The 24,532-nt window shown below is 36.3% G+C and overlaps 4 protein-coding genes across 5 annotated transcripts in view; 1 reads left to right on the plus strand and 3 right to left on the minus strand.

The window, feature by feature from the left end:
- The window catches only part of LOC124642952, a 75,282-nt gene extending 64,813 nt beyond the window's left edge, over positions 1-10,469 (plus strand). For both annotated transcript variants that reach the window (XM_047181751.1, XM_047181753.1), the window contains one exon: positions 5,270-10,469. In XM_047181751.1, coding sequence (XP_047037707.1) covers positions 5,270-9,100 — 3,831 coding nt within the window. In that variant the 3' untranslated portion in view covers positions 9,101-10,469. The remainder of the gene's footprint in view (positions 1-5,269) is intronic.
- A 3,126-nt stretch (positions 10,470-13,595) lies between these two features.
- LOC124642892 (cilia- and flagella-associated protein 251-like) lies at positions 13,596-15,858 on the minus strand. Its single transcript, XM_047181640.1, has 3 exons — positions 15,676-15,858; positions 14,389-15,054; positions 13,596-13,991 (listed from the first exon to the last, which is right to left on the minus strand). The coding sequence occupies exons 1-3, from the start codon at positions 15,856-15,858 to the stop codon at positions 13,596-13,598; spliced, it is 1,245 nt and encodes a 414-aa protein (XP_047037596.1).
- Positions 15,859-16,285: 427 nt separating this feature from the next.
- On the minus strand, positions 16,286-19,842 carry LOC124643088. Its single transcript, XM_047181933.1, has 3 exons — positions 19,792-19,842; positions 19,260-19,490; positions 16,286-18,112 (listed from the first exon to the last, which is right to left on the minus strand). The coding sequence occupies exons 1-3, from the start codon at positions 19,840-19,842 to the stop codon at positions 16,286-16,288; spliced, it is 2,109 nt and encodes a 702-aa protein (XP_047037889.1).
- A 551-nt stretch (positions 19,843-20,393) lies between these two features.
- On the minus strand, positions 20,394-21,813 carry LOC124643082. The gene is made up of 2 exons (XM_047181927.1): positions 21,146-21,813; positions 20,394-20,663 (listed from the first exon to the last, which is right to left on the minus strand). Exons 1-2 carry the CDS (start codon positions 21,434-21,436, stop codon positions 20,394-20,396), a joined length of 561 nt encoding a protein of 186 aa, XP_047037883.1. The 5' UTR covers positions 21,437-21,813.
- Positions 21,814-24,532: the final 2,719 nt, after the last annotated feature.

A 24,532-nucleotide genomic window follows, 5' to 3' on the forward strand; every position in this document is an offset into this window, starting at 1 on the left:
CTCGGGACCTCTGGGACCGATTTCAAAAATATTTGGATTCCGTCTTAAGAGTGAAGTAAAAAACCTATTTTAATCATTCCCTATACTGGGCAAATGGCTTGGGCTTCATAAACTGACTGTTCAAGTTGGACATTAGAACCGGGTTTTCTCGGGACCTCTGGGACCGATTTCAAAAATATTTGGATTCCGTCTTAAGAGTGAAGTAAAGAACCTATTCTAACCATTCCCACTACTGGGCAAATGGCTTGGGCTTTATAAAGTGACTGTTCAAGTTTAACATTTGAACCAGTTTTTCTCGGGACTTCTGGGACCGATTTCCAAAATATTTGGATTTCGTGATAACAGTGAAGTAAAGAACCTATTCTAACCATTCCCACTACTGGGCAAATGGCTTGGGCTTTATAAAGTGACTGTTCAAGTTTAACATTTGAACCGGTTTTTCTCGGGACCTCTGGGACCGATTTCCAAAATATTTGGATTTCGTGTTAACAGTGCAGCAAAGAACCTATTTCGACCACTTTCACTACTGGGCAAATGGCTCAGGCTTTGTTAAGTGACTATCTATGGAGAATATTTGAACCGGTTTTTCTCGGGACCTCTGGGACCGACTTCAAAAATATTTGGATTTCGTGTTCAGAGTGCACTATGGAACCTATTTTAACAATTTCCACTACTGGGCAAATGGCTTGGGCTTCATAAACTGACTGTTCAAGTTGGACATTAGAACCGGGTTTTCTCGGGACCTCTGGGACCGATTTCAAAAATATTTGGATTCCGTCTTAAGAGTGAAGTAAAGAACCTATTCTAACCATTCCCACTACTGGGCAAATGGCTTGGGCTTTATAAAGTGACTGTTCAAGTTTAACATTTGAACCGGTTTTTCTCGGGACCTCTGGGACCGATTTCAAAAATATTTGGATTCCGTCTTAAGAGTGAAGTAAAGAACCTATTCTAACCATTCCCACTACTGGGCAAATGGCTTGGACTTTATAAAGTGACTGATCAAGTTTAACATTTGAACCGGTTTTTCTCGGGACCTCTGGGACCGATTTCAAAAATATTTGGATTTCGTGTTAACAGTGCAGTAAAGAACGAATTTCCACCACTTTCACTACTGGGCTAATGGCTCAGGCTTTGTTAAGTGACTATCTATGGAGACCATTTGAACCGGTTTTTCTCGGGACCTCTGGGACCGATTTCAAAAATATTTGGATTTCGTGTTCAGAGTGCACTATGGAACCAGCTGAAACTACTCCCACTGCTGGGCAAACTTTGAGCCCACACCCTGGCATTGTCCTTAGTTATATTTTTGACGTTCATAAGTGCTTGTAACGGCCTAAATGAAATAAATGATTTGACTTTGATTTAAACATAATAAGGTATAGCCTCGTCAGTAGTTTATTTAAATATGCCAACCTTTTAGCACTTCTAACATGAACTATTCTATCACTCAGGTGCATTGGAAAGTGCATTACCGGCACACAGAACTTTCTTGCAGCCGTGGCTTTCCCACGGTGTCGATATTTTCTTTGCCAACTTTCTTTGACGTTTTGATTGATTTTCTTTTACGTACAATTGTTTGATTTATGTATGAAGTGAGATTACGTATGTACTTATAAGACTTAGAAATAAAAATATTGAGTTAAAAGTGGCAATCAGATAGATAAATTTCTTTATTTGTTTTTTTTTTGTGTACCTATTTCTACACCAAATTCCATCTAAATATGATCAGTTTTACCAAGACAACGGCAGAAAGCTACAAGGCCTCGCATTAAAACATTATCTATACTAATATTATAAAGCTGAAGAGTTTGTTTGTTTGTTTGTTTGAACGCGCTAATCTCAGGAACTACTGGTCCGATTTGAAAATTTCTTTCAGTGTTAGATAGCCCATTAATCGAGGAAGGCTATAGGCTACTTTTTATCCCGGTACAGGAAGCGGGTGAAACCGCTGGCAGAAGCTAGTTATTGATAATTTTGTAGATTACTTGTATAAATTAATCAATAATAATTGATTTGCACATGCTACTATCAATGAAAAACCAAATTCTACATTGGTCTAAGGCTAACCTAAAATTAAATAACGATAAAAAGACGATCGCTTTTTAAACAGCGTCATTCTTTACAGATGCGTTCAGAATTTGTATTAACGCTTAAAGAAATACCAAAAATATTTCCTGCCATTGTCATACTGGCAACACCGAATGAATACCAAGGAGGTAGCTTTGCCTTGCATAACTGGAGTCATTTCGCGCGCTTTTCAATGAACTATTAATAAATCTAATAGGCGATGCATTGTAAATACTAAGTATTAAAATAATAATGTCCAACGAAGCTAGTTTTTACTTTAATTCATGAATAAAACATGTATGCATGATTATGTAAGCATACAAATAAAGTTAAAAATAAACTTATGTTTAACTTGAACTATAATGGCTAGAGGTCATGTTAAATTGTTTCAATAAATAAAGTATTTTAGTTGAAGTCAGAACTTCTGACAGTCACTTTTTACAAATTTAAAGTAAGGCGAGCTTTAATTTCAAAGATTATGTTACTCTTTACATACTTGCTTCCACCCACATGCCGTTTCTCCCGAATACTTCAATAACCTGGGTATAATGTATCTTAGGTCCGAGGCACCATCTATCATTTTGCCACATTTCGTCTCAATTGGTTTGCCATTTTAGCATAATTACGTAACAAACAGGCAGATTTCCTTGTTATTAAAGTAAACAGTGTCCGAAAGCGATGTCACAGATATAGCGAAGTGGAGAAGAAAATACGATCGAATTGAGAACCTCCTCCTTTTTGGGAAGTCGGTTAAAATAGGAAAGCTGATCCCACCACCATGTGAGATACATAGCAGGGAAGAGAGATTTTAAAGTAAACATCATCTACTAGTTACTCGGCCGTTCAGAGAATGCGTTCCTGACACCTATCAGTTAGTCACGACTAGTGATGGGCACAACATAAAACTGAGTTCGTTACCGTTCCTTCAAAATGAACCGCCGCATTATTTTAAGATTATTTTCGTTTTAAATTGGCGGAATCATTTGTTTTATATTTTAGTTATTTAAGTGGAAACCAAAAAAAGGTAATATTCATATAATAAAATTGTTTTATTTATTCTTGGTTACAAGTACATTGAATTGAATGTTCGAACAGAATATTAATCAGACTCCGATTTGCTTGAGGAGGTGGTGTCTTCATCATCATCTTCGCCTACATGTATAATTATATTATTATCAATAACAGAATCAATCCTGATATCTCGGTCTAACAAAAGCCGGGTAATCAAATAAAAACAGATCGAAAACACTTGAAAAACGTGGTCTATGCGCACGAAACGACAACGGACGACTGTTTTAGCGTCACAAAATGGCGGCCCATAACGCCATTTGGGGTTACCATTTTTAATCTAAGTATAAAAATGCGGTTTGGTCATAGTTTTATTTTTATTTTTCATAAAAGTTATAATTAAGTCTTATAGTCCATTATTTTCCAATTCTTAAAAAGAAAATCAAAACGTATTATTTTATATTATAACTGTATAAGAACAGATTACGATACTTGCCTGTTATTTTTAGCACAGCACTACAAAATATAAACCGCTGACATAACCTTGTAATAGCGCAGTATAGATTTAGAAAAATATTGTTTACCAAGTTATTTGACACTCAGTTTGGCACAAAATTATAACATTCATTGATTATTGATATAATAATGTTGTTTTAATGCTCCTCAATTGTTAAAACGGTAAACAACCAGCAAAAATATTTTTATCGTAACTGCAACGCCATTGCAAAGTTACGTCGTCAGTTCAATCGCGACGTGTCAGGAACGCATTCTCTGAATGGCCGAACTATAGTATTGTAAACACTAAAACTAAGTACACTGAACGTTAAACGGAGCGTCTATAGGAAGTTTATGAAGCACAACCGTCGTTGTATGTCCATGTTTTCAAAACTAACAATGTGTATTTAGAATACAAGTGTTGTAGTTCGGAATGCGACTATTGTGTCATTAACTAAACAATAGCAGGTTTTGTTATGACGTTTGACAGGTCGAGATTAATCTATAGATATTATCTTATATACATAGTACTAAGGCTTATTACCATGTTATTGAATTTTATCGCGCATTTGTTTAGGAAAAGATGTATACCTTGAAAACCAGTATATCTTGTACACCAATGGCTGTGTTTGGGAGAGCACATTAAACTGTAGTTCCCGGCTGTCTTTGAGCATCCTTAGCAATCGTTACGGGTAGTCACAGGCGAGTAAGTCTGACAACAGTCTTACTACAGTGAGATAAGAATCGCTCCTTGTAAAACACTGGTACTCAGCTGAATCCGGCGAGACTGGAAGCCGACCCCAACATAGTTGGGAAAAGGCTAGGGACATTTGCTTAGGAAATATGTGTATAACTAGGTAGTAGGTAAAGTCAGTTTAGATCTAAACAACAGAGACCTAAAAGTTAAAACCGCATCACTTTGTGCAAAAATATCTCCGGATTTCAAGCTTCTTGAGGAACCTACTTTTTATCCAGGTGCAGAAAGTAGTTCTCGCTGGAAACAGCTAGGTAATAGTTAGAAAATAATATGACTCATCCTCCGAGCCCTTTTTCCAAAGGGTCGGCTTCCAGTCTAACCGGATATTATTATAGAAAATAATATGACAAACAATCATTTCAATTCTTCAAAAGAATCCTCTATTACTGGTTTAATTTTCTCAGACTCAAGTTAACAGTAACATTATTAAAGCTAAAACAGGTTCCTATAATCATAATCCTTCAAGTATATAATCAGTAAGGCATTCTAAAGTTGCGCAATCGATCAAGATTGAGAGTACCTCAGCACTTTGCATGGAGGAAAATATCTTGACCAAGGAAATAGCTACTTAAACTAGTTTCGAAGTATGCCAACTATTTCCCCTTCTTATCCAATCTGAACTGGCGTTGGTATGTCTATAAACATGATTAGCTGGGATAAATCTCTTCGGTTTTAGTTTTTAGATCAAAATAATAAATAAAAATATGTAATAGATGTGAGATTTGTATTTAAATACATAAATAATGTAACTAATATATCATGGCAACTAAGACCAATTCTATTATGGATTTTAACATTCAATATTACATTAAGTAATGTGTATTGCAACATTACGTGTGATACGTACTGCACTTCTCCACTTATGAATCTGTACTAAGTGTACATAAACGTATATGAAGTTCTTTATAAAAGCTACAATAACCAATTCTTTTGTTTCAGCTTGAAAAAGAAGGCAGACTACTCCACCCGCCGCGGTCACCAAACACATCACATTCCAACAACTCCACGCTGGAGACCAAACAATCGAAGAGCGGCATCAAGAAGATGATATCAGACAAGATCATCACATCTACAACACTGGAGAGAAATAAGAACCAGAAGAAAGACGGCCACACTACTCTAGAAAGAGAAAACGAGAAGAATAACAAACTTGCAAACAAAGCCAGATATTCAGACATCCCACCAGCAGTCAATAAACCCGAAAGAAACAAGAACAGAAACTCCACTGATGACATTCAAATTATTCAACCAGAAAATGGTATCGCTTCTATGACTCATATCGAACAGTCTGAAGTTCAGAAAAGAGATTATGATCCTAAACGAGGCATGAAATTCGGTATCAGAGTCCTACCACCAAATGTACCTGATGATGGAGTATTGAAACACAAGAATGTAGAAAATGGAGTCATTGCCGTAGAAAAGAAGTCTGTGGATGAGATAGATAAGCCTGAACCGCAAAGGCCTGCGCCAACAACACAAATCAAACACGAGAATGAGACAGAAGTTAAGAAACCTGTTGTCGCTAAACGTCGTGAGAAAATGGCTCCTCCTATTCCTAACGCTAGAGTTAAGACTACAAATGAATCTGATACAACTGTTAGCTTAGAAACTTCTAGAACATCTGAAACTTCAGTTACAACGAGCTTTGCAAGGAATGATTTGAACTCTAGTGGTATTAAAAGAGACGAAAATGGAATACCTCAGGAGATACCCCAACAGATGTTGGATGCTGCAAAAGCAGCAAGATCTAACAGGAAGAGTTCAACAGACTTAATCTATGAGAAAGAAAAAGTAGAACATAAGAAAGAAGAAGCTCCCAAGCCGAAGAAATCAAAGGGCAAAGCACCTTCTCCACCAGACCCTGAAAAAAACAAAACTGATGATAGCATCCTTGAACAATTGAAGAATGTCAATGATTTCTTGAGCAATGAAAAACAACATTCGAGCCTTTTACACGACTCAATTGTATCTAACAGGTCTTCCACAGCATCACAGATAAATACCTCAACACCAAAAGTCAACAAAGCAAAGAGTTCCACTCGCCTTGAAGAATCTATCAACTTCAGTCAAGATGACATTTATGATATTGTCTCAAAGCCTTTTAAGCGTGAAAGCGATTCTCTGAACAATTTCTTTGAAGACTCAAAATCTAACATGTCTTCGAACCAAGATATTCATTCAGTAAGATCTTTGAATCAAAGCGATAAAAGTGAGAAAGGTTCGACTACGATTGAACTCAATAACAGTGATATAACTATTCATAGTTCTCCAATGAATGATACCGTTCATTCCACTTCAGATAATACATCACTGTTAGATGAAAATGAGCGCAAAGCTGCTTCTCTTGGTGACCTGTCTAGATTTGAACTGAGAGCTAAAGCTAGTAAGCCTGCTAGTGGCACTTTAGAAAGAGCTCAAAGTCTAGATATTTCCGCAGAAGACGCTGAGAATCAGGAAAGCACAATTTCACCGAAAAAACGAAAAGCCATGTCTGTAGTTGAAACAACCTTCTTTGATCAAGGACATGAAGATGATTTACCTGATATGATAGATGCTGACAAAGGCGTAGTTATCAAACACAAAGAACCAAGATTAAGTTTGAATATTGCTAAAACAACAGCAATGGAAGGACTGAACACTTTCCAGAGGAATAGATTAAAGAAAGGCTCAGAGTTTGGCAATTTAGAGGATGCTATAGTCAAGGGATCATCAAGTTCAGTTGATTCGGAGAAAAACGAAGAAAGTAGCTTTACTAAGCCTAAAGAATTTGAATTGTACAAAGAAAGTGAACACGAAACATCAGATCATCTTGCGAGAAGAATAATGGATGAAAACATGAAAGTTCATTTGAAACTTGTATCGGAATTCGCCAAATCCACATCGGATGGGAGTAATATGAGCTCTCTGGACAGCACGCAAGAAATCGCACCGGTTGTAACTGATACCAAAATATCACCGGCCAAATATGATGAAAAACTCACGATGACGTACGATACCAATGTACCAGATGACCTGAAAATGTCTCGTAACACTTACGTAAACAGTTTAGAGAGACCCAAGTCAGACATGATGAAGAAACTGCTCGCCAAAAACCCGATACTAAACGTTCACATCGACCAAAGCTCTGAGAAAGAAAAACAAGAGGCAAGTACTAGCAAAGAAACACCACAAACTGACGCCTTTAAATCTGCAATGCATCAACCTGATATTGTCAACTTCGACTTGAAATCATCTCAAACAGAAAAAGTAAAAGATTACGATGACTTCGTCAGTAACATAAGAGTTGGTTCAAACAATAACAGCCTCAAATACAATAAGAAACTGGAAACATTTTCCTCAGAATGGACCGAGCCCAAAGATAATACCAATGTTGTAACCATAACTACAGAGAAATCTCAACCAGTCGTTGAATCTAGTAGAAAAACGTTTAAGGACCATACAAAATCCATTGAGATTGGTGAGCCGACAATTCGCATGATGCCTCCTGATGTTCTAGAAGGTATAAGAAGAAGACACGATGAGAGAGAAAGGACCTTATACATGGAACCTGCAAACGTGTCTCTAACTATGACGCAAGAACCGGTACAGAAAACTGTAACGGTCAACGTGAACGAAGACGAGTATGGAAACAAAGTCATAACACAAAACGTTGAGAAGATATCAACTAAATACATGACTACGAAAACTGAAGCTCCGTTACAAGTAGAACAAATCAGTTTCGGTATCATGAAAGGAGGAAACATTGACGAGATACAATTAGAAGAAGGAGACGTAAAAGACATCGATAAGAGAGTGTTGGACGAAATTAAAAGACAAAATCCTAATATGCACTTCACTACAGACGAACCAGCTTACACTAGAACAGAAACTATCATACTAAACACAACAGAAATGAACGAGGAACAAGCACAAGCTTTAATGGAGAAACTCAAAAATGATCCGAATTTCATGTCGCAGAAAACACCTGAAGAATTATCTCGAATGGGAATCAGAATTATACAGGATCTAGAAGATGTACAAACCTCAAGTGGGGATGCTGTTGAAGTTACTAAAACGAGATACTCTATTAATCCAACGATGACAGACGTACAGAAAGATTGCAAAGAGATTGACAGTCATAAAGACCACATCACAGAGATACAAGTAGTGACACCGCGTACAGAACAAATGCAGAAACAGAAGGAAAGTAAGGATAAAGTGACGAGTAGACAGCGAGCGCCGCCATATGAAGAACCCCCACTATCCTACGAGTTAGACATAGAGTTGCTGAATGATTTCATTCACAATGAAAGGCACTTCTCAGCGAAACAACTAGCTGAAGCAAAGCGATCGAACCAATCGAACGAACCAAAGAAACGTCATTCAGACTTCGACTTACCAAGAAACAGTCATATTAAATTCCGCACAGCTACCTACGAATCTCCTAAAGGCACCATAGTCACGAGCACAGATCTAGAAAACCGGAGATTATCGCAACTAGACCAGTTGCAGTTACGGTCTCCCGAACAACTGTTGTCGGCGAATAAACCGCAAATTTCTGCTAAACCGAGTAACATACCGGTTAAAGCGGAAAAATCGAAACCAGCGCCCGGGGTTTCGTCAAAAATACCGGTTTTTACGACGCAAAAGTCGTTGAGTCAGGAGAATTTGAGTGACGCCAAGTTTTCTTTGCCCCGGTCACCCCCTCCTCAGTTCAGTAGTTCGGGTAACATATCGGTGACATCGATAATAAAGAGCAGCTCTAGGAGTCCTAGTGGTGGGAAACTGTGAGATATTATTTTATATCGATGAACGTCAATTATATTGTTTTAGTTAAAGGTCATTATTACACTCAGTGGTATGTTTAGTAAGTATTTCTATCATGGTTCAAACACTGTTATTTTTTTTTACAATTTACATGCATGGTTCAGATTAGACCATTGCGCACGTTCAAATAACATAGTACATGGTCAAATTACAGTCAACATATTCATGATTCTAATTTTCGCTTCAAATTCAAAATGGCGACTTAGCTATCGCTATTTTTCTTACAGACGTACGCCGCCAAAGTCTGGTTTTGTTACAATTTGTAGGAACACAAATTAAGAATCAAATGCTTGACTTTTCATGGCGTAAACACCAAAGCCAAAATGCTACCATTTTGTGTAAAATGATCTTTAAAACGTTACACATAAGGATCACATTATCAAAATGTGAATGTTTATTTAAACTACATTAGTGTAGTAATTGAATACAAATTGTATAAAATCCTGATATATAAAATAAGTTTCATTAAAGATAACATATATAAATATTAAAAAGTATATATAAAAGATGTATTAATTAAGTAAGACTGGGCTTACTTACTCTTCAAAGTGTCTTAAAAAGTGCCACAAACACGAACATGTATTTTTTTAAACATTATTTTCTTTTGAAAAAATCCATTCACGACGTGCCTTTTATTATGTAAAAAAAAACAAATGATTTTTATGAAAATGAATATTTAAGATTAAAATTTAATATACTTATGAACTTTTTGACAGATTTTTAGGTTGTGAAAATAAATCTACAATAATTAAATATAATTTTATTTTATGTCACAATTTATAATTTAATTAAAACAAATAAATAATCATGAGGATGTATAATTATTGTATGTTTATGTATTACCATTTGACATTCCGTCCGAAAGTATTACCAATATTAAACATTAAGTTTACTTAAGTAGGTACTTAATTAGGTTCGCGGTTATAGCAGAAACAAAGATTTCTGGGCCATTTTCTTTATAAGTATAGTTTAGTTTTCTCGGCTTTTTTACATAATGGTTTCACTAGCTTATTATTTTACAACAAAAAGTTTTTATTCTGTAAACGAATTTGTATTTTAAATGGACCTTGCAAAATTAAGAACTACAATTCATGACATCTAGAATTAAAATTTAAAAAAGAAACAAAAGATATTTGTACTTCTTTTAATGTAGCCATTATGCAAATAAGCAATAATATTTATTAACATTAAACTTATGTTTGTTAAAGATGATAAAAGTCGTAAATAAGCAACGTCTTCTTTGAACAATTACAATTTAACATGTTATCATATCACAGTTATAAATATTGTGTTTTATCGATGTATTATAAAATAAATACGAATAAAATGTTAATATTTTGTTTTTCTTTTCGTACAATTAGATTTACAGCCTTTTTAACTTTTCTAATAAATATGCCTTATTTAATAATTTTTTTCTAGATTTACTTACCATTTAACCTAGACTAAAAATTAATTTAGAGAAAGAAGTCCTTGCAGCTCATTTTACATTGTTTCTTCAAAGTTCTTTTCAATTTCTTTTTACATTTATGTTCGTCACAAGAATTCTTATACGCTACCACGCATGCTTCTCTGCAAACTTTCGACGCTTTCTTTTGACAGGACCGCCATCTTTTTCTTAAAACGTCAGCTTCATGAACATAATCTGACATTTCTACCTTATTGGTAGTTTTTGAAGCTTCTTGGGAGGAATCAGATGTTTTATAGTCGTCTTCGTGGTAGTAACTGGATTCGGTACTTGTGTCTATTTCTGACTCTGAGTCGGAGTCTGAATCTTGATATTCATCGGAATTACTTTCTCCTGATGAGTCTATGTCATAATCGGAACTTAGATGGTCTACCCAGGGCACCATCATTTCATTTTCATTTAAGATAGATTTGTTTGATTGTTCTGAACCTGTATGCTGGAATATAAAACATTTGTATTTTAAATTGAAGTCGTGGTAGCCTAGTTCAAGAGGCTGGTGACACGAGTGTGCTTGTACAATTCCACGTCAAGAAAGTTTGTAAATGGCTAAGTTAGGACCACATGGAGATTTTTTTGCTAGCGGTATACATAAGTTTTTATTCGCTCGGTGACTTTATTATCAGTTTATTAGAACAAGGCTTACCTCCACAATGACTAGGGCCAATATATCAGGCTCGTCGTTTTTTGAATCTTCAGGAATGCTAATAGTATCACCGCTACCCGTTCGTAAGAATTCCTTTGCATCTATTAGAGCCTGAAATTCAGCAATTTTTTACATCACTGCGAATTGAGGAAGTAAGTAACTATCCATTGGAAGTACTCAGGTACATTTCAAGAGTGATAACTGATATATAAAATAGAGAACCAATTTATAGTTGGCAGTTAATAACAAAAATTATGGCGGATCGTAGCTAAATTCTCCCGCACTTTGACACCTAAAATTGATTCTGGCCACTGAGTCATAGAACATATTCCAGTACTACAAAAAGTGACGTGTAAAGAACTAGGTGTAACCAATGAAGTGATAGGCCCTCCTGGGGCCCGATTCTCTTAAGTTAATAATGTCAAAATTGAATAGAAATCGAATCGCAATATGATCGCAATAGCAGTTTTAACCAAATCGGGCATTCTGCTACTAATATGAGACCAATCGTATTCCAACGACATTCGATTGGTTTGCGATTGGTCTGCTATTTTGGTGATTTTGGTCTATACGGTAGTTTGCTCTATAATCATATTGCAATCGTAAATCATTTGCAGACAAAATGATTCCTTATTGAATGAAAGAAATGGATAAAAACGTTTATTTCAAAGAAAAAATAGCGGAATGCCACATACGCTTCAATCGTAATCGAGTCGTGATTGAATCGCAGTCAAATGTGAATCGTATGTCGCTTAGTAAAATTAGGAGAATCGGGCCCCTGCCATCATCATAATTTAATTTGGACTTGCACAACATGTGCTCTAATTACATTCTCTTCTATTTTCCGTCACCTCACAAGTGACAGTAGGTAAGAAAGTATAATGAAATGCTACTTACACCAAAAAATGCAATATAAAGTATGAAGTGTAAATCCATGGCAGTGACTGGGGTATAAAAGTCAGCCATCTTTGTTTAACGTCATCGGATTTTCAATTAATTTTCCTATTATTTGGTAGAATTGTTTCCTTTTGATTAAAGTTTACGCAATAAAGATTACACCATCTAGAATTCTAGATATCAGTATAGTTCACCAGACTCAGAGACTTGCAACTGAATTCCGAACACAGTTACACGCATGTGGCCTGGTTTTTGCGTAGTGATCTACGTCGCGTGAAGTTTCGTTCGAGTCGCCAAAAAGTTTGGCGAGACCCTTACCTACTTTACTAGATTTCCAGCTTCAGTCAGCCGGTCATACGCACAATTTAGTAAGATTTTTATTTTAATTATTTCAATATAAAAGTTTATATTGAACCTAGATACGTAATAACTGGTAAGCACACCTTTTGTTTTTATATATTTACCAACATAATACAATCAGATTGGTACTGTTAGGTATATCAATAAAAATAAATTGAATAATAAAACCTACTAGAAATAAAGTTATAATTTTAATACTGTTTTATTTCCGTATCACACGGAACATGTATTTTATTATACTTTTTGCGATTGTCAATATTTTTGTAAGTAACTGCATTTTTTGCCTTTCTATTTCCCCTTTCTTATCGTCCGAAGGGACGGTAATTCGAAATATCCGCTTCTATCTAACCAAGTATATCATCATCAACTTCCGCCTTCCGAACCTTGGGCTGCTCTTTCAAAGTTTCTTAAAAACCATGAGCGATTTTGGCTCATTAATCGAACCCAGAATCGACTTAAAAGTCAGCCTGATTTTCTTAAAACAACTGATTACTATAAGTTTTGACGTTTTATCAAAGTAAATAGTTGTGTTAAAAACGGACGTTAATTTTGTCTATGAACTTGAGCCTTAAATATTAACTGAACACATTCCTCATTTCCAGGCTGCCATAGATGCAAGACACAAAACAACCAGTACTGACATTTCGAGCGGCAACAGCGAACAGGAATTATCTTTGGAAAATGATTTATCAGGATCAGCCGACTACCCCGACGATGTTATGCAAAGATCCAAAGACCACATGCACAAGTACGGCAGAGATCCAAGAAAACATATGGAAACCAGACGTTGGCACAGAAACTGCCTGAGAAAAGCTACTAATATGTGCACGAAAGCCTGTCAGAACGCATATAAGAACGTTTGTAAGAAACGGAAATGTTCTAGAAGAGCTAAACAAACCTTGAAGAGGGAATGCAGGAAGAGTTGCACTAGGAATTTTGAATTTGACAAGGATAGAGCTGCTTATGAGGAATAAGGATATAGCGGATGGTCAAGTCAACGCTCACTATAAGATTATATAATTACATTTGCAGTGAGAAATAAATAGCCAAGTCAATGTTTATTTACAGCACAAATACCATTAGTGTTAATACTTTCAATAACAAATATTAACGTCGAAGATTTTTCTACAATTATAGCTACATTCTTTACGGAGTGCCTTTTGAGATCTGGTAGAACAGTTGAGCTGGCCACAGACATCTTCTTGAACTCTTCTGCAGGATATTATGCATTTTTCGACGTCCTGTTGAGTTTCTAACAAACACTCGGCATTAGGTACTTGAGTGTTTTCAACGGTTTCCTCTCCTCGCATCCGTAAATTATTTTTTTTAACATCAATTCTCTTTTTGTCGTGGTGTTTTTTCTTGTTCTTCTTGCCGTGAGCTCGGGGTTCAGTACCTTCTTCATTTTCTTTCTTTTCATCGTCATCTTCAAGGTCAGATTCTTTTAAGTTACCACCTATGTCAAAACTCCGTCTTGTTAAATGGTTGTGCTGGAAACAAGATAAATTGTTAAAAGCAAAACAGGTGTGTTTTCTTATCTTATCTTTATTGTTGTTGTCTCTTTAATACGATCTTAAGTAAGTATTTTGGAAATACTATTTAAACAAAAAATGTGTGAAAGAATATAAATGTATAATAGGTATATTCTATTTATTACAGAATCAAGAGTCTCATGTGTCCAAAAACTTTCAATTATTGCATATTTTCGAGAGGTACCGAATTGATTAAGATCAATTATTACTGTGGATTCAAAAAAATCATAATCTGGCGGAAAAAAAATATATATCTTTATTTGCTTAGAAACTGTCCCAAATGTTAGAAACAAGAACTATGATCGAAATTTTTCCGGCAATTATATTCGCACTCTTTTCGGAATAACTTCTTTGCTCTCATGGAGCAGCTGAGTCTTTCGCAGACATCCTCATACGTCCAAAAGCAAGCCTTGGTGCATTCGACTTTTTTCTTTTCCACATCCGCAATGCATTGTGTAGCTACACTTTTCATATCACCGTCATCATCTCTTTCCTCCGAATCAGGAACTCTAAGAGGCTTCACTTTCTTTTCAACTACTTCTTCTTCCTCTCTTTCCTCCGAATTAAGTGGCTTAACTTTCTTTTCGACTACTTCTTCATTCTCTCTTTCCTCCGTATTAAGTCGCTTAACTTTCTTTTCGACTCCTTCTTCATTTTCTCTTTCCTCCGGATCAAGTGGCTTAACTTCCTTTTCAACTACTTCTTCATTCTCTCTTTCCTCCGAATCAAGTGGCTCAACTTTCTCTTCGACTACTTCTTCATTCGTTCTTTTATCCGAATCAGGAACTCTAAGTGGCTTAACTTTCTTTTCAACTTCTTCCTCTTCCCCTCTTTCCTCTGAATCAGGAACTCTAAGTGATTTTTCTTCATTTTTAACTACTTCTTCTTCCTCTTGTGTATCACTTTCAACTTGCCTTGCTATATGTTTCTTATCAGTACGTCCTTTTTTCTTTTTCTTCCCAGCGCGTCTGCTGCTGTCGTTAACATTCATCCTTCTTCTAGTTTGTACGTCATCGTTGTACTGAAAATGTATTATTATCGACTTAGCAATTCTTCAAATTCACCACGATATCAGTCTTGTGAATATTTTACTAAATCAACATTCAAATAAAATCTATCTGGCACCTAAAATGGTCCGAACACTTCCAAGCAATTTCGAATCATACACGCGTGTACAATTGGTAATATTTATATTTAAAAAATGATTAAGCTATAAATCGCAGTTAGGAGTTGTGTAAAGCTAAGCGTCCACTTGTCGGTATCGTACGCAACGGACGTATCGCACGCAACGGATCGTAGTATTATTTATATAGTAACTCAAACAAGTGCGTCCACCTGTCCGCATCGTACGCATCGCACATCTTGTTTGAGTTTCTATATAAATAATACTACGATCCGTTGCGTGCGTTGCGTCCGTTGCGTACGATACCGACAAGTGGACGCTTAGCTTTATGAAACATTTGCTTAGGTAGGAGTTAGTTTACAATTCCGCCCGCGATAGTTTAATTTGTTTCTGCTACTTCAGTATTTTATGACATTACCGCAGTTCGATTTTTAGTTTCCTATATAGATACACATAATGTAATCCCTCTATTTATGAATCCCAGTGTAACCTTAAAAGCACAATTATAATGATACTTACATCCAATATTAAAAGTCCCAACCGCTCAGACCCTTTATCATCTGCTAGCTTATGTTGTTCATTTCTGTCATTCGCCACTCGAATGTCATCATCATCTACTGATGTTCTATGATTACTAAATATATTCCTGCCTAAGGCACCCTGGAAATTATCAAAATTTTTGTTAGTCATCATTATCATCATCTTGCCCTTATCCTGTATGTTAGTGGCCTTATAAATTTTAAACTTGATTGAGAAAATGTTTCATCATGTGTTTGTTTAAGAGATTTCTAATGAAATAAGCTGTGCCTTTGTACTATCTGTTCTATTTTTTTTCTTGTCTGTATTCTGTGTGTGTAACTGTGTACATAAACTGTGAAATAAATAAATAAATAATATTATTAACCTCAATTGCTGTGAGAATAGGAGTTGAATAAAAAACAAAATGTCTTTTATGAAAATTTATTTAAAAAATCATCGATACAGTCTTTTATAATAAAACAAATACTATGGTCTTATATATTACTCTTTTCTTAAATCCTAAAACTTGGTGTTTTATCTACACGCTGTCGGACTTCATACTTTTCATATGGTTTGTAATTTTGCCGACACTTTAACGAGTTTTATTTTTCTAACTACTGTTACTGTCACTATTACTGTCACTGTCACTGTTACCAGACTCATTGCTGTATTTACTAGATTTGCTTGCGAAAGTCTTCTTGCAGCTGCGCTTGCATTCTTTTTTCAAAGCTTTTTTCGATCTAGAAGTACACTTAAGTCTTCGGCAAACATTCTTGTAAGCGCTATTGCAAGACTTTGTGCACATCTTTAGCGCTTTTTTGTTTATACACTTTGCGAAGGTCTTCCTTGATTCTCGGCCCGTTTTAGGTTCTTCAGAGCCTTCATCGGACAAAGCTAATGGTCTTTCTCTTGCTGGGATGTTATTTTTATATCTAGAACCTCCCTCAAATCCTCTGTAATCATCCATGGCTGATTTACTAATAGAATCAATATCATGTCTTGCGAAATCTTTACTCATTTTAGTTTTTTGGATGTTACCATCAAATGCGCCTTTGTTAAGTATCGGTATACTTTGATGCAAACCTCTGGCATCTTTAGGCCGACTGTTATGTTTGTCATTTGCATTAAATGTATTAATAGGTAATTCAAAATTATGCATGATTTCTTGAGTCTCTTCTGTATTTGCAGAAGGATATTTAAGGACTCGCTCATCTTCACTAGAAACATCTTTTGTCATTTGTAGGCCTAAAGGTTCATTTAAATCAATCGTAATCACATGGTCATTCTCAGCAGAGCGTTCTGTGTTAATTTTAGAAACCTTTTTACCCTGAGGCTCAGTCTTAGTCTTCATCTTTCTGATGTTGGGTGGTTTACTACCTTGAATATTTTTGTTAGTTTCATCTTTGTTTATTTTAGATTTTTTACTATCACGGTCATCATCCTTTTTGTTTTCTTTACTTACGTAGAATGCGTCCTGATTAGAATCTTCTGGAATCTGTTCGGTCTGTGGAAGCTCTTGAATAGGTTTAGTGTCTTTTTTCTTTTCTTCAGATTTATCTTTATTTATTGGAGGATGTTTTTTAACATGGATATTTGGACTAAATTGTTTTTTATTAATTTTAGGTTGTTTAGTACTGTGGCGGTTTTTATGATGGCTTGTTTTATTACTATTATTGTTTTTAACAGATTTTACTATGGTTTGTTTCGAATGCCTTTTGCGACGCTTAGTAGGATGTACAGGGATATGTTTATTTAATGATATGACTTTGTTGTCAGAACTGATTTCACTTGGATTGTCTATACTTGTGCTTGGTTTTTTGATAGTACCATCCTCAGTAACATCTCTACCTGATTTATGATGCTTTATGTCACGAATTTCATAAGGGTTTTGTATGGTCAATTGCAAATTTTTGTGATCATTTTCATTAGATTCGTAGTTATGTACTTCGGAATTTATAGGACCTGATGCAAAGTCTGGAACTTTATAGCGGTCGTTTTCCAAGGAAATCTGTGATACAGCAGGTTCTCTCTTCTGAATATTTCCTGGTAGTTTTATAACATCATCGTAATTTTCACCATCTAAGCCTGCTTTATACGTGTTGCTGTTTCCCCCATTACTTACGATTTCAAATCTACCTTTGGGTTTAACAATATCATTCATTGCATCTACTGACTCTTGCTCTTTATTTTTAACATGACTAGATCCATGCCTTGTAACAATAGAATTATTACTTTTATCCTCTATATTTAAATTATCTGCGAGATTCGATTTAAATTCTTCCTTCATAAGATATTTGCTTTGTAAATCAGGGTTTGTCTTTGCAGTTTTGGAATCATTCAATGTTATTCCACCAACATAGAAATTCGCTGTATTGACCGAAGGAACTGAATCCAAAACTTGGAAGCCCATATTTCTTCGCGATGGGTCACTTTGGTTCTGGAAAATATAACCTGATTTAACATAGACACTTTGAAGTCCAGAACACTTAAAAATATATTCGCGAACAATTTTTAAAGGTACTAAAGTCCTATTAGGATAGGCACGTATTCCTTGCGTTGGCTCAAGTCCAGTTAGGTCCAAAACTGCTGCCTACCTACTATTTTATTATGAACAATACACGAATTTTCCAAAACTGCTACCTACTATTTTAGTATCTTTGTCAACATCTAAATTATTTTATGGAAACCTAATCGTACCACAGCAGTAAAAACACCATACAAGAAAAGAGGTAAAACAGTAAAGGAAAATAAAAAGAAAGATGTAGGCATTGCCATAGAATACACTTTAATCAATCAACACTCGTTACAGCTATCAAATTGTATATAATCTTCGTTGATCATATTGACGCCGTAGATCCCCGGTAGGCTAGAGAGAGAGAAGAAAATTATAAATATGAAATACACAGTAAATAGGAGAAATACATGAAAGAAAAACTGGAGAAGAAAAGCATCTAAAACTTATGTTATCTCGAAAGCTGATGATGATGAATGATTTATCATTAGCATCTGTCTCATCCTCCGAGCCTTTTCCCAAACTATGTTGGGGTCGGCTTCTAGTCTAACCGGATTCAGCTGAGTACCAGTGCTTTACAAGAAGCGACTGCCTATCTGACCTCCTCAACCCAGTTACCCGGGCAACCCGATACCCTTTGGTTAGACTGGTGTCAGACTTACTGGCTTCTGACTACCCGTAACGACTGCCAAGGATGTTCAATGACAGCCGGGACCTACAGTTTAACGTGCCATCCGAAACACAGTCATTGGTGTCTAGGATATACTTAGAAAGTACATACAAACTTAGAAAAGTTGCATTGGTACTTGCCTGACCTGGAATCGAACCCGCGCCCTCATACTCGAGAGGTTGGTTCTTTGCCCACTAGGCCACCACGACTTTCTTTTCACCATTAGCATCTGTCTACTATGATTAATTTTCTGATACAAAGCAATTTTGAATTAAAGTTGGATAGTTTTATAAAAGAAATAAGTTAGTAAAAGTCTGACACTCCCTCACGCTGCACCCACAGCGGGAGGAGACACAAGTCGACAGTCCATCAAGCTTTTAACAATTATTGGGATCAACTCACTTTAGACAGCACAACCAAGAACAAGTTGCTCAAATTTCCGCCCCCCTTCTTGTCTCCAGACCTCAGAACCTCACTCAGCATGCTGTAATCCTCAAGTCTGGATAGCTTTTGGAGCACATTAACCCTCTGTTCGTTCAACCTGATGAGAGACTTCAGAAGGTTCGAGAAGTCACCACGTGTCATGTTACTTTTGAAAAGATTTCGTATGTTTTCTTCCCTCTCCGCGGTTGCCTGTTGAAATTGTGGAATTAGAAATATCTGGAATGTTTTACGTGAATTTTTGTAGTTTTCCTACGCTTTAGTAAAAAGAGGTTTTAATTATATTTCTCAGTTTTGGATTTACATTCCATTAAACCTACTATTTAAACTGAAAAGTAACAACGCTTTCATAGATTGGATTTTTTATAGTTATCTACAGCGAAAGCAGTTCAATGTTAGCTCAGCAATAACTACATATTAGTAGGTAAGGTATAGGTAAAGTAAAGAAAACTGTTCTAATATCACTGCGAATATAAAAAAGATACATACTTACTCCCCATATTAATGTTATAAAAATCACATAACACGTAATTTTTCGTACCATTTTACGTACAAAAAAATTCAGACACAAATACTCATTTTCAACAATTCTTTTTAAAAATGGCGTCGTAATAACGACTTTCCGAGCCAAATTGATTGGATTGTTGAGACGCACAATTTAATAGTTATTTTAATGAACGAAATAATCAATTACTTGGTTTGTTGATGTTTTCCGTTAATTTGCATTTGTCCGTGATTTTAGCTGACGTGCTTTCATTTAATACTTTGGCTCGGCTAAATATCTACACTAATTATATACAACAAAATATTCGTGTACCTAATTATTAACTATAATTATGAATATTAAGCTGAATGTACCGTTCTGTGGATAATCAACTTGGAGAAAGTGTTCGTACTTAGGTACCTACGTTACGTACCTAATCAGAAAACGTTTCTAGTACGTTTATGAATAATTAGGCAGGGATATATAAATGCCTGCCATGTGCAAATGTTCTACAGTCTATAGTAGGTAGAAGATTAGATACTTGCTATTAAACATTTGGTTAGAACATTGGATTAGAAATAAATAATACGAAATACAAAGATAGAAAACTATTAATCCAAATCATAATCAAACGAATTTCTGCAGTTATCTTTACATGTAGAGATAGAATCTCTTCTGGTTTTGAGAATACAATTTGATTTGCTGTTAACGTCGGCTAAAGTTTGCTTGCAAGCAGCAATACATTGTCTTATCGCTCGCTCTCTACAAGTATTCCTGAAAAACTTCGTCGCTCTACCAGTGTTGTGTCGAAATAAATTCATATTGTTACACATGGCTCTGGTAATGGCTTCGTCTTCTGCTCTTCTTAATCTTGGAAAGTTCTGAAAAGTTAAGCATGATATGAGTAGGGTTTTTTTTCAAGGTAAGTATAGCCGTACCTTCACCTCTGTGTAGGCAAGTCGTTTTACACTAAAAGTGTAACAAACAAACCGATGAACTCATTCTCATTTATAGCACATATCAATTAATGTTATTGATGAAAAGTCTACCATTCGGTTCAAGATTACGATATTCGGATAAGATGCGAAGGTTCGGCTCAATAGAGGTCCACTGGACTCCAAAAGGAGATGGATAATTATGGAGAAGGTCTTTATTACTCTTTATACCCAGTATAATAAATGCCTAATAATGCCTATAGTAATAAGTGCCTAGGCATATATCCGAATCCAGAGCAAGGCACCTATCACCGCTCTCCTCCATCCTCCAAACACGTCAATTTTTTCGGTCGTTTTAGAGTGAAATTGCTACAAATTTAATTTCGCTTTCATAACATTAGCAAGAATCAATAGGACCACCTGCTTACCTGCGCATAAGCTATTAAAATTCGGCTGTCTTCATCTTCTATGGAGTCATAGGAATCGTAATCAGTCTTCAGTTTATTCTTCGTAAGCATGTAGTCTTGAAGATCAGCCATTTTCTTAACGGTGACTAATCTCTGCTCATTCACCTTGACTATGGTGTTTAGGAGTTTCAGAAACGTTTGCTTGGCTTCATCATTTTTCATTGGTGACTTTATCCTTTCATCGGAAATTACAGGCTGTTCGAGAAACGGGCTCATTTTAAAATATAGGCCTTTTGTAAGGTTTGAATGCATAAGTTTGACAATTGACGGCAACTGGTTGATATGATTATGATGTAAGTATATTAGGTAAGGTAGGTAACGATGTAGGTAAGTATCTATAATATTATTATTACCTATATCATATAATGTAAGATGGGGAGATCACATTTGCAGCGGCAGCGTACGAATAGGAGAGACTATGATCAATGCTGGTAGGTACCTGAGTGCCTAGTGCGAGTTTTGCAAGTTAACTTTCTCGATGCGTAAATTATCATACAACTTAATTACGTAGTATTCATTTTTGACATGTTTATGTCCTAAAGGCTGTCATCGGCACTTGGTCGTACTATAAACGCGCTCACTTGCGAAATAGTAAACATCATTATCCGGAAAAATGAATGAACGTGCTATATTCCAATCATGTCATGTAGCATACGACTCTTTACTTCAGTCATGTTATAATTACGTATCGAGCGCGTAAACTTACAAAACTCGGAATCAGCACTGTTTTCGGAGAGTCCCCGTAACTTTTAATAGACGCTGTAGAGGCTAGCTTTAATTTTGATGGTAAATATGACATATTTTTGATGGAATGTTAGACTCTTACTAAATCCCATTCACGTTCTATCGCAATCAAGTGCAGCAAGCGCTTTCATGTAGGTCAGCGGTAACGCTTTTGAAGAGTTCCAAACTAAAGCAGCAAGTAAAGAGAGAATATTTGGAGGAGAGCCTAAGAGGAAGAAAACTAATAGTTGGAGCAAACCCTAAAACTAAAAATATACTGTAAAATAGTATTTAACCGTACCTTAGCATATAACAGGAGCAAAACACAACAAAAAAGTCCAATTTTACGAAAAATCATTGCAAAATATTCACACCATAGTTCGAAACTGGTAGAATTTTGTGCCCATTGTAATGTAATGCAGTCACTTGTAAATTCAGATTTAGAAAAGCAAGCCATGTTATCTTGATTGAGTATTAGTAAAACATGTGTTTGACCTTCGGAGCAAGTTAAAAGCATATGGAATAAAGTTCGCTAAGTTCACAATTCTGCGTTTTGGGTTTAATGAGAAATTTCCTAATTTTTTTCATGTTTGTTTTGGGTTATATTACTGTTGGTTCAGCAAGTCTATCTGCATAAAAATGTTTTTGAACAACATAAGTCTAAGTTATATTTCATTTTAATCTAAATCGTTATTGTTATTATTTTTTTTTACGTTTCATCCAATTATTTGATGGTGTAGGTACCCCTTGTCTTATAGTTGCGAGTCCTGCGTGTGAAGGGCACCGCTGGGTCCTCGTCGAGGCTTTGGGCGGCGGCGACCTCTCGCGTCCGGCCCTGGTTCAGGCCATGGTCCGGGGCGAGAGGGAATGGGATGCCGTCGCCTCCTTCTGCGAAGCGGTCATGCTCGAGAAGGAGGAGGCGGAACGCCAGAGAGTTCGCACCTCTCATCCCAGCCGCCGCGCTGGACCAGGTAGACACCATGGGCGCCGGGTGTCGCGAGATGATTCCCGGCCACCGTAGGCGTGGGTCTGTGGGCGGTGAGTTCGGGTGGCTCATCGTCCCTCTGTCTACTTAGACGACACACCCGTGTCGATGGCGCGCGTAGTTCCACACGCTCCTCAAAGAGATATCAGCAACCCCAGCGGGGCCCAGCAGGGTCAAGGCCTGCCGGGGCTGCGGGTTGTTCGAAAGAGATACCGCGGCCCTGGTACTATGACGGAACACGACGGTTTTTAGTCAGTAAGAGTCTGACACTCCCTCACCGCTGCTAACCCACAGCGGGACGGGTCATTTGATGATTTTTGACGTCGTTAAAAAAAAAAAAGCCGTCCGGGGGCCGTCCGGGCGGGGTTTCAAGAAGTGTCCGAGGAAAACCCGGACACTTTTCATGTAAGGAAGCACCTCATTGAATTGTATATGTTTATAGTAAATGGATTGAAAATTAGGTATTATTTTGTTTAAAAAAAATCGTACTCGTTCGGGGAAAAAATGCGATTTACGCCAAATGTCCGGGTTTTTTTAATGTTTGTCCGGGTTTGGCGAAATTCGAGATGGCAGCCCTAGTTGCGAGCCACTTTTTGCTACCGTTTAGCTTAACCACTTCACTGTCCACGATGCTTTGCAGACACAATAGTTAAACAATCGGTGTGTATCACTTATCACTCATGGGACAGGGAAGTTATTCATAATATCACATTAGGTGTTTAAACAATTAAAACCGTTTTTATCGATAATAGGTAAGTTAACACAATTCGATATACCTAAGGGTTCTGTTTTGGGTCCGATTCTGTTTCAAGGTTACCTATACAATTTTGAAAACCATCTCAGAACTTACTTATGTAAAAGATATGTTCTGTATCTAGGTCCTGAATTATTTAAGCTTAAATAAATATTTTAGTTAAAATCAGAGAATACAATGATCACTATGTATAACAATATGAAACGCTATGATGTAGTTTGTAGAATATTTGAGGTGTTTTATACATTGAGATCCGTTAATTAAAGGAAAAAATCATCATTTTAAAATGTGGTATTTATTGTAAACTGTATTGACTTGTACATCCTCATTATAAAAACTATAATTATTATTTATTGCATAAGAACAAATTGCTGTTAATATGAACTTTTATTCTATGTTAACCAACCTATTGCTACGGTATACAGGCAACAAAGTTTATTTTCATACAGGCCACTATTTAGAATATATTGTGAGTTCTAGTTACTAAGTGTGAGTTGCACCATTTATCTATAACTAACGACCCGCTCCGGCTTCGCATGGGATAACAGTATTTCCCCACTATTTAATGTATGTTATTATCACGGAGGAGAAAAGACTAGCGGAGATGCCCTAACGAAAAATCTCCTAACAAAGCAGCGCGCCAAAATTCGGGTGAGCGGGGGACGAGGAACGTTACTGTCTCCACCCGTGCTCCACCCTTATACGCCTTTTATGGGAAGCCACCCATTTTTTGTAAATCCATCTAGCGTGGAATAGGATGATTAAAATCTAACCCTAAACTAACATCGACCACTAGTGACGTACTCAAAAGTAAAGTAAATATTCAAAATTAATAATTCTTTTAAAATAGTAATTCAATTAGAAAGTTTAAAGAAGCATTCATTTG

The sequence above is a fragment of the Helicoverpa zea genome, chromosome 26, assembly GCF_022581195.2.
Source record: "Helicoverpa zea isolate HzStark_Cry1AcR chromosome 26, ilHelZeax1.1, whole genome shotgun sequence".
Classification (NCBI taxonomy): Eukaryota; Metazoa; Arthropoda; class Insecta; order Lepidoptera; family Noctuidae; genus Helicoverpa; species Helicoverpa zea.